Source organism: Vipera berus (genome assembly GCF_964194415.1).
Source record: "Vipera berus genome assembly, chromosome: 3".
In the NCBI taxonomy this organism is placed as follows: domain Eukaryota; kingdom Metazoa; phylum Chordata; class Lepidosauria; order Squamata; family Viperidae; genus Vipera; species Vipera berus.
Genome location: NC_138204.1, coordinates 110,637,031 through 110,653,313, shown reverse-complemented (window position 1 = coordinate 110,653,313; position 16,283 = coordinate 110,637,031). Strand labels below are relative to the sequence as shown.

At 36.7% G+C, this 16,283-nt stretch overlaps 1 protein-coding gene across 1 annotated transcript in view; it reads right to left on the bottom strand.

The window, feature by feature from the left end:
- Positions 1–1,809: 1,809 nt before the first annotated feature.
- Positions 1,810–16,283, bottom strand: part of LOC308666633 (centrosome-associated protein 350-like) — a 92,874-nt gene continuing 78,400 nt past the window's right edge. Inside the window, exons 24-32 of the mRNA XM_081325526.1 lie at positions 11,428–11,572; positions 11,043–11,203; positions 10,590–10,726; positions 9,119–9,201; positions 6,726–8,242; positions 5,333–5,734; positions 4,805–4,951; positions 3,692–3,814; positions 1,810–2,384 (exon numbers count right to left, since the gene is read on the bottom strand). Of these exons, the coding sequence (XP_081181652.1) occupies positions 2,223–2,384; positions 3,692–3,814; positions 4,805–4,951; positions 5,333–5,734; positions 6,726–8,242; positions 9,119–9,201; positions 10,590–10,726; positions 11,043–11,203; positions 11,428–11,572 (2,877 nt within the window). The 3' untranslated portion in view covers positions 1,810–2,222. The remainder of the gene's footprint in view (positions 2,385–3,691; positions 3,815–4,804; positions 4,952–5,332; positions 5,735–6,725; positions 8,243–9,118; positions 9,202–10,589; positions 10,727–11,042; positions 11,204–11,427; positions 11,573–16,283) is intronic.

The following is a 16,283-nucleotide window of genomic DNA, read 5'->3' as shown; positions in this document are numbered from 1 at the left end:
TGGGTTGCTCTTTCTGGTATAAGTGGAGCTGATGAGGCAATACTGAAGACCATTTCTTAACAGCCAAAGTTGTCGCTAGACTGTTCCTGGATTCATGCTCAAGTAGTTGTTGCCAGCAAAAAAAAAATGCTATAATAGCCAGAGTTCTCTGAGTTTAAATCTGTACTATATGTTGGCCCTGTTTCTCTAGATTTGGTTGCAGTGAAAATTTTGCATCACTATGGATCACAGCATTAACTCTGAGATAAGCAATTTATCACCTTTAATCACCTTGGGCATGTCAATATTCTCTTTGATCAATATAGCTACCAATTTGGCTGGTGACTTCCCCAATCCTCTTTGCTTGGATATTCCCTAGATTCTCATAATTTAGCTGTATGTGTAGGGAAAAAGACATGGATGATCCCAAAATGGCAAAACGTAAACAAATGGCCTCATTTGTTCCAAAACAAAGAGAGAGAAAAACAGCAACTTTGTATTAAAGTGTATTAAAGTTGTATGTATTATATGTATTAAAAACATTCTGAGGTTCAGTATGAAAAGTACTTAACTCATAGCAGCTTGCTCCACCAGATTTGTTTAAAGTTGGCATTTGCATACTAGTAAAGTCTATGTGCTAGTTATTCTGTCTTTTGTTCCTTTAGCCCATTTAGGTATAATTAATCAGCCAAGTTTACAAATATGGTTCTGTCAATCTACCTATGAGCATTTCTGATTGTATGCCAATAACTATTTTTTTGTATATTTTCTGGTTAAAAGGAGCTATCTTGGTTGTGTTACACTGTGCAAACAGCAAATAAATCAATAAAAGTTTCAAAAGACAGTACTGGCAGACACATACTAACTGGAAGACCAAGAAACTAAAGATGAAAGGAAAAAGGGCATAAATAAAGTCTTTGGAATGCCTCCTTCTATGCTTTGGAACGCTGTTTCTGCTGGGATAGATTAACAGATTTTGAATCCACTCTGATTCAATGGTTCCTCAAGTAATCCAGATTTCAAATTAAGGCATCAGTAGTCAAGCCTAGATTATTTTCTGTTCCCTGGAGAAAACTGAGGGGGTGGGGGAGAAAAAATGGAGGCAGTATGAGCCACACTGTGTTTGACAGTGGCCTATTCTAACAGTCATGTAAATCTTGGCAAAAGGGCTCTTGACATCCTATTTCCCTTTCCAAGTACATTAGTTTGACGTAACATGTGCCTCTTCACAATCCATTTCTACCCCATAATAGAAAAAAAATCCCATACATTTGGATCTTTGTAGATTCTCGTCTCTGATGCATTTCTTGCACATAGTATGATACCTCATTTTTATGAGATGCATTCTTCATGTACAGATGTTCCAACGTTTTAAATCCCGTAACAGTGCGTTCAAAGAGCACTCAACAATTATTTTTTATGAGTTATAAAATAAGTTATAAGAAATGTCACAAGCATAAAAAAATCAGGTCCAGAGTCAAGCACTGAGTATCACTCTCTTTGGTACATACACTCCTAACCCTAGCTAGTTCAAGTAATGGTTTCACCAGTACATTACAGTAAGGTGGTAAGCAAGGGAGGAATCAAAGGGATCAATGGCCCACATTATGTAAGCATTTTTTCCTATCTCTCACATATTAAAATCCTGAGAGAATCCTGAGTACCATTTACTTAGGAGCAGCTGGTGGTTTACTGAGGAAAAACAAATATAGTGGAAAAGTAGAAAAAGTATCCTAGATTAATCATTTAAGAAATGGAAATAAAAACGTAGCTGAAAAACGGGAGCATGACTCCTCAGATCTGCATGCATTAATCCAATGACAGTAGATCCATAATGAGACAAAAAGATTTAAATTACATCAGAGCGAGGAATAGATACTTGGTTGGACTGACATATACACTGTTAAGTCGGAAAACAGAGTTATAAATTACATATAAAACAAAGTAGAGCAGTTATTAAAATGAATGTTTACTAGTAACTTGAGTTTCCATCGTTGGGTACTTGGTGCTCCATCCCAACCATTTAAAAACTGCCGATATCGAAAGAACAAGTGCCAAGTATTATTGTACATACTGAATTGGCAAAAGCATGTTGGGGAAGGGGGAGCCTTTTTGGAACAAATCCAGCGTAGGAGATCCAAAGGCAGCACAGGAAGAGGAGACGTTGTGTCACTTCTCAGCCAATCTCAGGATCATACTGTACTCCGGGAAAATCATTTTGAAAAAAAAAATATGATTTGATGTTAGACAAGCAACAATTTCTTTTTTTCAGTGATCTGATTGAGGAGATCAATAGTCTCTCTAATTAAGGCCTCAAAAATGCCATCTGCTAGTTGCATCTTCACATACAACTCATCTTCATCATAGTTCACCCATTGAGCCTCTTCTTCATACAATTCTTGAACCTTAGAATTAGAAAGGGGAGAAAGAAAAGTCACCACTATTAATATACTACTCTGTAAACATATATAATAAAAATTATTATTGTAAATCCATATAACCATCATTATATAAAAGCTACAGGGGTCGTTTAGTTTTTCAACAACTCACAGGAAAGAAAAGAAAAGAAAAGAAAATGAATAATAATTCCTAGATATAATACAGTTAAACAAAAATGTAAAAATAGGACTTTATCACTATTTATGAGGTGACTAAGAGTCAACATTATACAATCTGTCCCCTGTCCAGCCCCCAGATTTCGCTGGTTCCGGGACTGCCTCTTGGCCTCAGCCTGCCGCACAAGTGTCTCTTCGAATTGGAGAAGGCCATGCTGTGTCTTTAGCCTCCAAGCTGAGTGATCAGAGGTCGAGGTTTCCCAGCTGTTAATGTCCATTCCCAAGGCCTTTAGATCCCTCTGGACAGGGGACAGATTGTACCTGCCCTCAGTGCGGAAGGGACTGCCACTCTCGAATTGGCCCTTTTAGCCACACCAGATGCTGCTTTAGGACCTCTTTCCAGAGCACAATACCATAGTCTCTTGAGACTGACAGATGCCAATGAGAAGAGATTGCACATCAGGCAGGTGCAATCGGCCCAGGTTCGAATCACAGAAGGGTATGGCTGACTGATGAGAACAAATGAGTTTGAAATGGCCATATCATTCTCCCTTTAATTCTTTGTTAGCAATCCAAAAAATTTACACAAATAATGAGTTGTCACAGTTGCGACTACAGCTTGTGGATGGCCTTAGGTTAGGCTGATACAGGCAATAAGGTTTGGCCTGTATTTGGGCCTGGCAAGGTATTCTAAAATACTTAACAAATACTTAACACATATCTCCCTTGCCTCTCAGCTAACAAAGCGAGAAAGAGCCTGTGGCCTAGAGGTTATATATATATATATAATATATTCTGCTTAGTTTGGTTCTGATTGAAGTGGTCTATATACCCTTGTAAATAATAATAATACAAGTCTGCTTACATATATTTTCTGCTTAAAGACCTAAATTTGGAAATGCCTAATTTTAGTTGACATTTATCCATAGTTTATATGGATGAGTACACATAAGGAAAAATATGGTTTGCCCAATAGGGGAATGGAGTTCTTCCCATATCTACAATCCTTCTGCTTAGGAGGGCTGAAAGCAAATCTGGGAAAGAAGAACAAGCTAATATGTAAGCAACATTAGATCTAACCCATTTTTTTCAAACCATGCAGGCTGCTAGGTATTTATGCCTGACTACAATGCATAATAGAAAAAATAATTACTAACCAATATGTGATCCACTCTATCCTTTTTTTTCCGTCCGAATTTCATCATTTTCTGCCAGTCAGTTTTATTATTTGATTCCTTTCTCAAATTTAAGAGCTTTAGAACTTCAGTTGTTATAAACACCTTGGATAAAGGAGAAATAAAAGAATAATGAATGCTAACTAAATACATTTTCTCTAGTTGCAACATCATCTCTACAAGCAGCTTTCAGGGAGAACATTTCAAGTGAGGACACAGACATGGCATATATGCAACAGAAAACACATTGTATTGCTAGGCAATTACAACTACAGTAAAGCAACCTGGTAGCTAACTCTAGAAATATCCATGAAATTCATTATGAATTATGACACTGATTCAACTCTTGTACATTCCAGAATATGGATAAATGCAGCATCAGGCACTTTTTGGAACTATTCTCCTCCCCCAGACCTATTAATTCAGGGATAGCTATCATTAGTTGTTGTATTGGGAGAATTTTAATTCATTATATACAATTTTAATTCATTGTATTTTTTTTAAAAAATATTACATGTTAGATGTAGGCCTTCTTGGATGGATTTCTAACTGGAACAGTGTTAAGTATTAGTGACAGTTAAAGCCTTTCTTAGTTTTAAGAAATAGAAGCATTCATCCATATCCTATTTCAAACTAATATTTAAGCGAAATCAGCAGTAAGAAGAAACTATAGTGGAAAAATGAGAGATGGTATCACATGCACACTCATCTTGGAATATGACTGATGGCGTAAGAAAATTAGTTTTCAGATAAAAATGCATAACAAAACTCCACCAGACTTCACATTCTACTTTAAGTTCTAGAGTCTAGACCAGTAGTTGTCAGCGTGGTCTAGGGACTCCTGGGAGTGCCCAAGACCCTTTCAGAGGGTCCATGAAGACAAATAAAGCTTTTAAAATTTCTCAATTTTAAACCTTAATACAGTAAATGTCAATAAATATAACCCATGTAAACCAAAGCTCTTTGGGGTCCTCCATAATTTTTAAGAATATAAAGACGTCCTGAGACCAAAACATCTGAGAATTGCTATCTAGGTGAACTGCACTTTATTTCTATAAATATATTTAAAGTTTAAGCTATTTATCTTATTCCTACTTTTATTTCTTCAAGATCACTTGGATCTTTTACTCGTCGAAAGTATCCAGAAATTATTCTGCTGGGTTTCATCCATAATGGCTGATTCAAATTTGGATCTTCTGCAAAGATTTCTTCAAAAATCTCTCTTGTTAAATCAAACACAACCTTCATAAAAATAAAAGAAACATTGTATTACCATTATATATTATTATAATACTATATCATTTTTCAAAGAACTAAACAAAAATATTTATGAAAGTATTTATACTGAGTACTAGCTTTGCAGCAAGTGGAATGTAATTTTGTTTCACTATTGCATTCTTTGGACCAATAATTTTTAACCCTTTCGAAAAATGCTTCCATACCCTCCTTTCTCTTTCACACTTCATTGTATCTGTCTTCCACAAGCACACCATACCTTGTTTTATACTGCATTCTATCACTAATCATGCCAGAGTCCAAAATAGCATTCCTTTTTTAAAAATAGGTTGGGTAAATTTCCTTTATTTTCATACATTTCACAATAATCTGAGATAACTTCCCTACCTGTTTGTAGATTTCTTTACTAATGGTTTCAATGTCATCATTTTGGGGGGATTCATTCATGTCTCTGGGGTTGCTGAGGGCCTGAAGATCATGCCCCAACCTTTTGCATTTCCATAGCTTCTCAGCTGCTGCGTGCACCAACTCCTCCACCTCTTCTGCAACGTATGGTATAGCCAAAGGTTCTTCACATGGCTTTGGGGACACTTCTGGCAGTTTTATCTTAGGTAACACTGCTGATTCTTCAGCTTGGTTTTGAGGGAGCTTGTGTGAACTCAAGACAAAATCCTCATCAAACCAATCCTGGTCATCTCCTAACACATTCAGAAACTCCCGGCTAAGTTCCAGTTCTGCCAGCCTCTTGGCAAGTTCTTCCTGTCCACTCGCACCAAATATAGGACTTTCCTAAACAATAAGAAAGCAATTATTACTTAGAACCTTAAATATTCCCTGCAGTATGTTCCTGATTTTGATATGTGTTATCCATGAATGCTTTAATATTTAATGACATATAATCATATTTTCGGTTGTTAAAACTCTTTTTTGTTCTTAGAGTGCAAGAAAGTGAGATATAGAGAAAGTCTAATGGCTTTTTCTAGGAGAGCTCCTGAGGTACGCCCTTGGTAGGTGACCATATAGACCAAGTCACATGTGGAAGCCCCAATTAGATAAATGGAAATGGTACAACAGCAGTAACTCATGAATTGCATCCCTAACAGAGAAACAACAATATTCAAGAATACAGTTCTATACCCAGGAAACTAAAACACAGAACATGGAAAAGTATACTGACTAGAATTACAATGACCCACATTAAATTATATTATTATCCTACTTTGGAATGGTCATTATCTTCATTGTATTCTTGTGAGGATATAACTAGATGGAAATATAGGAATGTGAGCTCAGTTGTTAGGATCCCAAATTGAAAAAATGTAAAGCAAATATTCTAAACCCAAAGGTCAAGCCAAACCTACTATAAAATATCCAATGAAATCTTTATATTTCATTTTCTCAAAGACTCTTTTTGCCTTTTAATAAATCACCTCTGAAACACTAGAGTTCCAAAAGCAGTTTGTGGCATGTATAATTTGTTGTTTAAAACAGTGAGTTCAATTTATTGTCATCAGCTTTTTTTGTTTTTTTTTTACAAAAATATATATAATTGCCCAAAGAAAATTTGTTGATATTTGTACATCGATATGCTGTCATCTCCCATATTGTCTCTTGATGGATTTCTGATACCCCAGAAAGGAGATACTTGCAATATTGGGATCCTTGTAGACTCACGCCTACTGTTATATAGGCAGGTGGAGCCCCTAGCTCAAAGCCTGTCAAACTTCATGACTGAAGCATTAATCTAGTCTTACTTATCTTAATTATGAACTATACTTACTGGTCTGGGACACATATCTGGGGAAGACACTTCTTCTCCTTCATCCAATTCATATGCGACTAAAAACCTCTGCTGTTCATTAGTTGCCAACTTCTTTTCTTGGACAGCACCGAGTTCTTGATTGCTAAAATGGATCTTCTCACTCCTTGCCTTTTTGATTTGCTGAAATTGACTGACTGTGTCTTTCACAAAACCTTGCAAGAGACTGTCAGCCAACAAACCAACTCTTTCCTGTCGATCTAGTAGATCTTCCTTTTCTTGGGATGGGACTTTAAGCTGGGCTTCCAGTTGGCTTCTTTCTTTTGTCAACAAGTCCAGAAGTGGCGTTGCAGATTTCTCCAGATTAGTGGGAGAAAATCTGTTTTCGGTTTGCTCTTGCCGAACAGACTGCTGTTTCCATTTCTCAGGTAAGCTGCTATCCAAAATCCCTTCTACTTCAATAGCAGAATCTTCTTTGTGGATATTAGAAATGGCAGAAGGTAACATACCATTATCATTTTTAGAGGATTTGGGAGAGTCAAAGTCACCGGTTTCCTGATCAAACTCATCAACAGTACTAATAACTGCCACACAGTCGCTTGATTTATTGAATTTTACATAATCTCCAGCTCCAATTAAGCCTTTTAAGGCAGATGATTCTCTTGGAGATTTCTCATTTGAATTTCTTTTATTCCTTTCTTCTTCAAGACATTCTATGCCTTTCCGATTTGTTTTGTGTTGATTATCTAGTTCAAGATTAAAGAAAGAATTTTCATTTGAATCTAACTCATTACCAAAACTTTCTGGAAAACGAGAGATCTTTTGTGAGGGGGCATAAATACCATGTTTTTCTTTACAATCAAAATATTGAATACCATTGTAAGATCCATTATTATTACCTTCAGGTTCGTCCAGTTCTACACCAGCCCAAAAACCTTTAGCAAAATTTGTCCGACCCTTAAACTTCAGTGTTCCAGGCTGGACATTACTCACAAGAACTCTGTCACCAATGCTGAAACCTAGCAATATATCTTCTTCTTGTTTTTCTGATGATGCCCTGAAACTGGAAGCCTGAGATGATGAATCATCACCATCATCAGCTGGAACTTTCTCCACATTGCCACTTTCTTTGTTTTTCACAAATTCTGTTGGTGATTTGAGTTCTAACAATCTTTCAGAATGAATGGTATCAGCTACGGACAAAGAGTTTTCACTGAGACATTCACTTATTTCATCATCACTTCCAAAACTAGGGGATTCACTCCTAGGAGGTCTAGTGTACAAAGACTTCTCTCCCTCTGATTTTGTATCTTGTTTGAAAGATAATGTAGAAGCATCAAAAATATATTTGTGATATTCAGTAAGAACTATCTCAGTTTTTGATACATCTGTTCTTAAGAAAGACTCTTCAAAATCATTAGAATATAACTCTTCGCAAATGGAAATCTGTTCTGAAATCAGGGAATCACCTTTCAGTGTATCTTTCCCCAGCCTATCAGAGGATTTAACCGATGTAATACTTTCATCAAACACATATACTTAAAACAATTGTGCACTATTATTTAGCATTATTAAATAAATAAAAAATCTGGGTGTTTGTTATAAGAAACTGAAATTCTTACTAGAAAATGCTAACCTGTGCCATCAAATAGCATGAATATTCCATTGTTTACATATAAATGGCTAAAGTATAACTTAAATGCAATACCCCAATCAAATTGATAATCAATAAGACTTCATAAATGCTTTAATGCCACTATGCACTGGAATTAACACGGACCACAAAATATACCCGAAGATTATAAAATTGTATAAATGTTCCCAATAAACAAGGTGATTGTTCTGAGACGTTTGATTTTTTACTTCCATGTCTGATACTTTATTAAACTTAAATGTTTATTAAAAGAATTTTGAAATGAAATGTGAGCAGAGAGACACTTAGTGAACACAAATAAATTATCTAGTGTTACTTTGAATCTGAATCCCATCTTGTTTCTTTCTAAAAAGCTATCAACTCCAGTTCAGGCATAGGGCAAACCAAACTCAATAGTGTGTAAGAAGAGATACGTACACTTATTTAGCCACTCTGAACCAAAAGTGCCTGGTAGCAAGCATTAGCATTCTTGTTTGAATTTTTTTTGAAGAAGTATTATAAATAAAATTGAAATTAGAAAATAAAATAATTTTTAGAATTTATATTGAATCGGAAATAATTCAGCAGGTTCTTACTTATTGCAATACTATGGAAAAAAGTTTCCATTTTTTAAAAAAGTGTTAATTAAATTCACGTGCTTGTTTTTCAATTATAATTTTTAAAACCCCATACTTTTAATTGAAATTTTTTAACTATATTAGGTGTATGAAAATAACTTGTATAATTTTAATATTAAACAAATAACTTCCAAGATACATACCAATATGTTCTGCAATAGATTCCAAAGATCCTCTAGAATGTTCAGAATCAGTGAGTGATTTCCAACTTTTAGATGTTTCAGACCTAAAAAGAAGTTTTGAATAGATTACTGACACGTGTACTTACAGATATTGTAAACGTTCTGAAAATATTGTATACTGTACTGGAATTAACAAAATAAAACAAAGAGAAAGCATATATATATAAACTATATCCAATATTTAATCCAGAGATTTGAATATTGCAATCCACCCAAAATCCATAGCTAAATTAGGATTTGAGATCAGATTCAAATCTCACTGTTCTAGAACACACAAGTCTATTCAGTAGCCCACAAGATTTCTATGTTTTAGGTATAGTTACATGTCTATTACAAAGTATGCCAGGAGAAGGTTGTAATTTCCCCATCTGTTAGCTTTTACTTTTTGTTTTTTGCTAGGGAGTGGGATAATAGTTACATCTGCCACTCCAGAGGAAGGTATGGCATTGGGAACCAGAGATAATAGGATTTTGTTTACAGTTCTTTCTCAATCTGACATTGGTTACCGTATCAGAAAGCTAATTAAAGTCCTATAACTGACTCCTGGGCAGTGAATAGCAAAATATCTGTCAATGAGAATGTGGTCCTGGCTTTCTCCTCAAGGAATCTGGAGCCATGCCATGAAGGGCTTTAAAGGAGATCACCAACATCTTGAATTGCACCCGGAAGCAGGCCAACAGCCAATGCAGCTCGCTGAGAAATGGTGTCCCAGAGGCCATTGTTGGGGCCCCCAAACTGCCTACGTTGCTTCACTCTGCACCATCTGTAGCCTCTGGATGCTTTTCAAGGGTAGCCCTCATGTAGAGCATATGACAATACTCTGACCATGAGATGAAAGATAATGATCTATATTGCCATATTCTCATACAATAATACCTGGCATTACCCTCTTAAATAAATTGGTGGCAGCCTCTGCAGTAACCTGCAGTAATATCAAAATGGTGACAGATAAAGGTAACATCATCATATAGATACTGCTTTTTACGGAGTTGCATCACAAGTGTCTAACACAAGTCATTTTTTTTAGCATGGGGTTTGGGCATGACTTTATGTTGTGAGTTTAGTGCAGTTTAGTGCATGATTTTGTTCATTAAACTGCAGTGTTAAAATATTCATTTTGATACATTTTTCTTTATAGTAATGAATAAGTGTTAAGTATTATTAATTAACACCAATAATTTAATTAAAACCATATTAATTTATAACAACTTATTTCCTCTGGAAGGTGTTTTTCTTTATACAAACATTATAGACCAAAAAATTGCTTGGTCAAACATGAATTCATCCAAGTATTTCTTTTGACCAGTGTCTCTTAAATATGCATGCATATAAGATAGTTTTCTCCCTTTGAAAGAGATACAAACCCTTTCTAGGCTATTAAAGATGTACATTTAGAAAGGCCACCATGCAATATTAACTTTAAGCAGTTTACCTATGGAGTGGTGGGGGTTTGATCTTTGGTTTCTCAGTAGCTGTGGATGGAGTTTTGATTTGAGGTTTAGCTGTTGGGGTTGTCTCCAAATCTCGATTCAATTCTTCTTCTGTTTTCTTGATGAATTCATCATAAGTCTGATGATGTAAAAAAATAACATATTAGGAAGACCTGAACATTATCTTATTTTTTATTAAATTTGTTTTCAAGTATTAAACTTACTGAATATTGAAATTTGGAATTGTGTGCGTGTAAGTACCTAAATTATATAATTTAATCTATGAAGATATTTTTCTTTTCTTTTTTTGGTCAATATTATTATATTCCCATCAGTATCAGAGCAAACTCAAAAGGAAAAAAATATTCAGAGAAAATAAGGCAAAAGAAAACATGGGAATATCAATATGTAATAGTTACACAATTTCTATTTTAACATTTCTTTCAAATTCTTACCTCTAACTGCTTGATCAAACTTGCCTCTTGAGCCTTAAGTTTCTCTTTGAGCCTCTTCTTCTGTTCTTTTTTCAACCTATAAACAACAGATTTTTTTTCCCGTACTTCATCTTTCAGAGCCCAGATTCGACTTTCAATGTCACTTAGATCCGATGTAGTTTCTAAAAAAGATAAAACATATTATTTAGAAAATAATATTTTATATTCATAAGAGGTCTTGCCTTTTTCATTTCCAAAATTGAAGATTGGTGGAAAATTCCAAATATGTTACACTTAATGCTGTAATTACATGGCATTCAAGCCCCATCAATTCCAATGGAAAACCGAGACTCATTAAAAATAATTTAAAAATTATAAAAAAGGAAGTTGAAGCTCTAATACTTACCCGATTGGGTCATGGATAAAGACTCATCAGACCAACTATAGGATATATCCTGACATTTTGTAGATGACAGTTGTTTACCTCCAGACTTCTGTGTTTGTTTGTTTGATTCTTGCTTCGATAGGGATGCACTGCTTTTGCAAGGAGACTGTATCAAGATGAAAAAGAGTAAATAAGGAATATATATTACACACACACACACACACACACACACACACACACACAGACACCCCTCACACTATTTACAAGCATGGAAATAGAAATGTTTCACTTATTTGGAATCCTGTCTCTCTTAAATGGCAAGGCCTCTGATGCCCTCTCAGATACCAAGCAAAGATTTCAAACAGATGCTTGCCTATGACATATACTACTAGAAAGAGAGACTTTCTGGATTTCTGGTTTTCCAAGATATCAGTTTAATCCTATTATGTCTAAGACCTAACATATATCTCTATTCTTTCTTTCTTTTAAAGGTTTTACAGAATGGCAAGAATCAATTCCTGGAGAATCTTTTCTAAGGTTGGAAGCTGGAGTAGGTAATATATATCTTATATTTTCCACATTCTAATCATACGCTTGCAACTCTGAAGTGGAAAGAATTTCTCCTCTAGAATTGTTCCAAAATCAATATGGCCCCTTTTCTCCAGTACTCTTTTGATCAGGGGCACCATGGCTCAGCAGTTAAAGATGCTGAGCTTGTCAGTTGGAGCTGACAGCCCCGGTTAGAGACCCAAGCACTGTGCAATGGGGTGAGCTCCCGTACCTTACCCAGCCCCTACCCACCTAGCAATTTGAAAGCATGCAAATGCGATTAGAACAACAGGCACCGCTTTTGTGGGAAGGGTGAGAGTGTTCTGTGCACCTCTGACGTATAGCCATGCTGGCCACATGAACATAGAAAATGTCTTTGGATAATGCTGGCTCCCTCGGCCAAGAAACAGAGATGAGCACTGCGCTTTAGAGTTGGACACGGAAAGGGAAACACACAGGGAAACGTTTCCCTTTGATCTGAAAAGGACCTTGACGACATGTCCAGAAAAACTGATACATTCATTTAGTGACTGAAGATACACTAGCACTGAAAAAAGTGACTTATGACTGCTGCAGCATCTCCATGGACAAGTGATCAAAATTTATGTTTTGGCAAGCATTTATGACAGATTCACTGTCCCAGGATCATGGGATTACCATCTGTAATCATTCCAGCTGGCTTCTGACAAGCAAAGTCTATGGGGGAAGTCAAATTCACTTAACAACCCCATGATTCATTTAATAACTGCAGTGATTCTCTTAACAATGTGGGAAAAACTAGTAAAATGCAGCATAATTGCCTTGCTTAGCAATGGAAATTTTGGGCTCAATTGTAGCCATAATTTGAGGACTATCTATAGTTTCATTTCATCTATACTTAAAAACAGCTATTTTTGACCTAGATCTAAGAAGACCTGAAGGAAACTGAAATGCAGAGAAATAAATAAAATGAAGGCAGTAAATATAAAATGATAAGAAAAGCATAGAGAAAAGGTACTGAATAGGTAAGGATCTTGGAAAGCGAAGAAAACGGAGGCGGGAGGGGGGGATAAAGAAAAGGTTTAGCTAAAGAGAAGGTTTGGAGTTTCATTTCTCCATGGGGAATGAAGGAGCAAATTGGGTACTGTAAGTCTTGGGTCTCTTTTAAGCATTCAGTTTTACCTGAACCTCAGTCCCAAGTTGGGCCCTGTCCCTACCCATTTTTCAAACCAGCCCTGGAATGCCACTTTGATACTTGAATAGTTTTATGTGATCCTTGAATAAGATTTTGAATATTAAGATGACTGAAAGTTATTATCCTTGGGATTCTCAATTTCACATTCAAGATTACTTCCATCTGCTTAGGAAGGTTTTCATGAGCAGTAAATCAACAGAATCTCAATTTCTCTCAAGGTCTCATTTAAAATTTGACCTCTGGCACTTTTATCCTAACAGTACTCAAAGTACTTCAAGTATGTAGTCCTGAAATCTAAAGTCAAACTATGGTAATAATTTTTTTTGTAAAAAAGCAGTAAGCAGTAAAATAGTATTATGCTTCTGACAGCAATAGCGCTAAGATTTATACACCATTCCATATTGTTTTACAGTACTTTCTGAGTGGTTTACAAATGTCAGTAAAAGGCCCCCAACAATCTGGGTCTTCATTTTACTGACCTCGGAAGAATGGAAGGCTGAATCAACCCTGAGCCGCTCAGGATTGAGCTCCTGGCAGTGGGCAGAATCAGCCTGCAATACTGCATTCTAACCACTGCACCAGATGTATCAATCCTATTTTACTAATAAAAAAAAGGGCAAGAAACCTTTCCCAAAATATAAAAAAGTGCTAAAAGCTAGCTTTTCAGAGATGTTACGGGTACTTCTCAACTTACAACTATTTGTTTGATCGTGTTAAAAAAGTGACTTATGACCTGTCCTTACAACCAGTTGCAGCATCTCTACAGCCACTTGTTCATGATTTGAGCATTTGACAACTGACATGTATTTACGACAGTTTTAGTGTGGTCACCATTTACAACCTTCATAGGCAAAGTCAATGGGGGAACCCAGATGCATTTAGTGACTGTATGATTTGCTTAATCACTTGGCATTGTGACTCATTTAACAGCATTGTCGCTTAATGATGGGAATGCTGGTGCCGACTTTGGCCATAAGACAAAGACCATCTCTATGTCACTTCAACAGAGTTTAAAGGCTGAAAAAATAGTTTAGTGTGATCCCACCCACAAAATGTTGCCTATTCCTGCTAGTGACAAAAGTCACCACCTTTTCACCCTTTTAGTCAGGTTTGTTGTTGTTGTTAGCTGTGAAGTTGTGTCCGACCCATCACGACCCTATGGACAACGTTCCTCCAGGCTTTCCTGTCCTCTACCATCTTCTGGAGTCCATTTAAGCTCACGCCTACTACTTCAGTGATTCCATCCAGCCACCTCATTCTCTGTCGTCCCCTTCTTCTATTGCCCTCAATCTTTCCCAGCATTAGGCTCTTCTCCAGTGAGTCCTTCCTTCTCATTAAGTGGCCAAAATATTTGAGTTTCAGCTTCAGGATCTGGCCTTCTAAAGAGAAGTCAGGATTGATCTCCTCTAGGACTGACCAATTTGATCGCCTTGCAGTCCAGGGGACTCGCAGGAGTCTTCTCCAGCACCATAGTTCAAAGGCCTCAATTCTTTGGCGCTCAGCCTTTCTTATGCTCCAACTTTCACTGCCATACATTGCAACTGGGAAGACCATAGCCTTGACTATACAGACTTTTGTTGGCAGGGTGATGTCTCTGCTTTTTAGTGTGCTGTCTAGATTTGCCATTGCTTTCCTCCCCAGGAGGAAGCGTCTTTTAATTTCTTGGCTACAGTCCCCATCTGTGGTGATCTTGGAGCCCAGGAAAATAAAATACCTCCATTTCTTCCCCATCTATTTTCCAGGAATTGAGAGGGCCAGATGCCATGATCTTGGTTTTCTTAATGTTAAGTTTCAACCCAACTTTTGCACTTTCCTTCTTTACCCGCAACAAGAGGCTCTTTAGTTCTTCTTCACTTTCTGCCATTAGAGTGGTATCATCTGCATATCTTAGGTTGTTGATATTTCTCCCGGCAATCTTAATTCCAACTTTTGATTCATCTAGCCCTGCCTTTCTCATGATGTGCTATGCATATAAGTTAAATAGGCAGAGCGACAGTATACAGCCTTGCCAGACTCCTTTCCCAATTTTGAACCAATCAGTGGTTCCGTGTCCAGTTCTCACTGTTGACCCGCATATAGGTTTCTCAAGAGACAAATAAGATGGTCTGGTACTCCTATCTCTTTAAGAACTTGCCACAGTTTGTTGTGATCCACACAATCAAAGGCTTTAGCATAGTCAATGAAGCAAAAGTAGATGCTTTCCTGGAACTCCCTAGCTTTCTCCATGATCCAGCGTATGTTGGCAATTTGATCTCTAGTTCCTCTGCCTCTTTGAAATCCTGCCTGTACTTCTGGTAGTTCTCAATCCACATACTGCTGGAGTCTATCTTGTAGGATTTTAAACATAACTTTACTAGCATGTGAAATGAGTGCAATGGTGCGATAGTTTGAACATTCTTTGGCACTCCCTTTCTTTTACTGCATCGTCTTTTAAGATTTTGAATAGCTCAGCTGGAATACTGTCACCTCCACTAGCTTTGTTGTTGCTCAGTTTTTCTAAGGCCCACTTTACTTCACATTCTAGGATGTCTGGCTCAAGGTCAATGACCACCTCATCGTGGTTATCAGGGACATTAAGTTCATTCTTGTATAGTTCTTCTGTGTAATTTTGCCACCTCTTCTTAATCTCTTCTGCCTCTGTTAGGTCCCTGCCATTTGGGTCCTTTATCATGCCCATTTTTGCATGAAACATTCCCTTTATCTCTCCAATTTTCTTGAAGAGATCTCTGGTCCTCCCTATTCTATTGTTTTCTTCTATTTCTTTGCACTGTTCATTTAAGAAAGCATTCTTAACTCTTCTAGCTATTCTCTGCAATTATGCATTCAATTGGGCGTATCTTTCTTTTTCTCCCTTGCCTTTCGCTTCCCTCCTTTCCTCAGCTATTTGCAAAGCTTCCTCAGACAGCCATTTTGCTTTCTTGCATTTCTTTTTCTTTGGAATGGTTTTAGTTGCTACTTCTTGTACAATGTTGCGAATCTCTGTCCATAGTTCTTCACGCACTCTGTCTATCAGATCTAATTCCTTAAATCTATTTGTCACCTCTACTGTATATTCAACAGGGATATGATTTAATTCATACCTGAGTGGCCTAGTGCTTTTCCCTACTTTCTTCAGTTTAAGCCTAAACTTTGCAACAAGAAGCTCCTGGTCTGA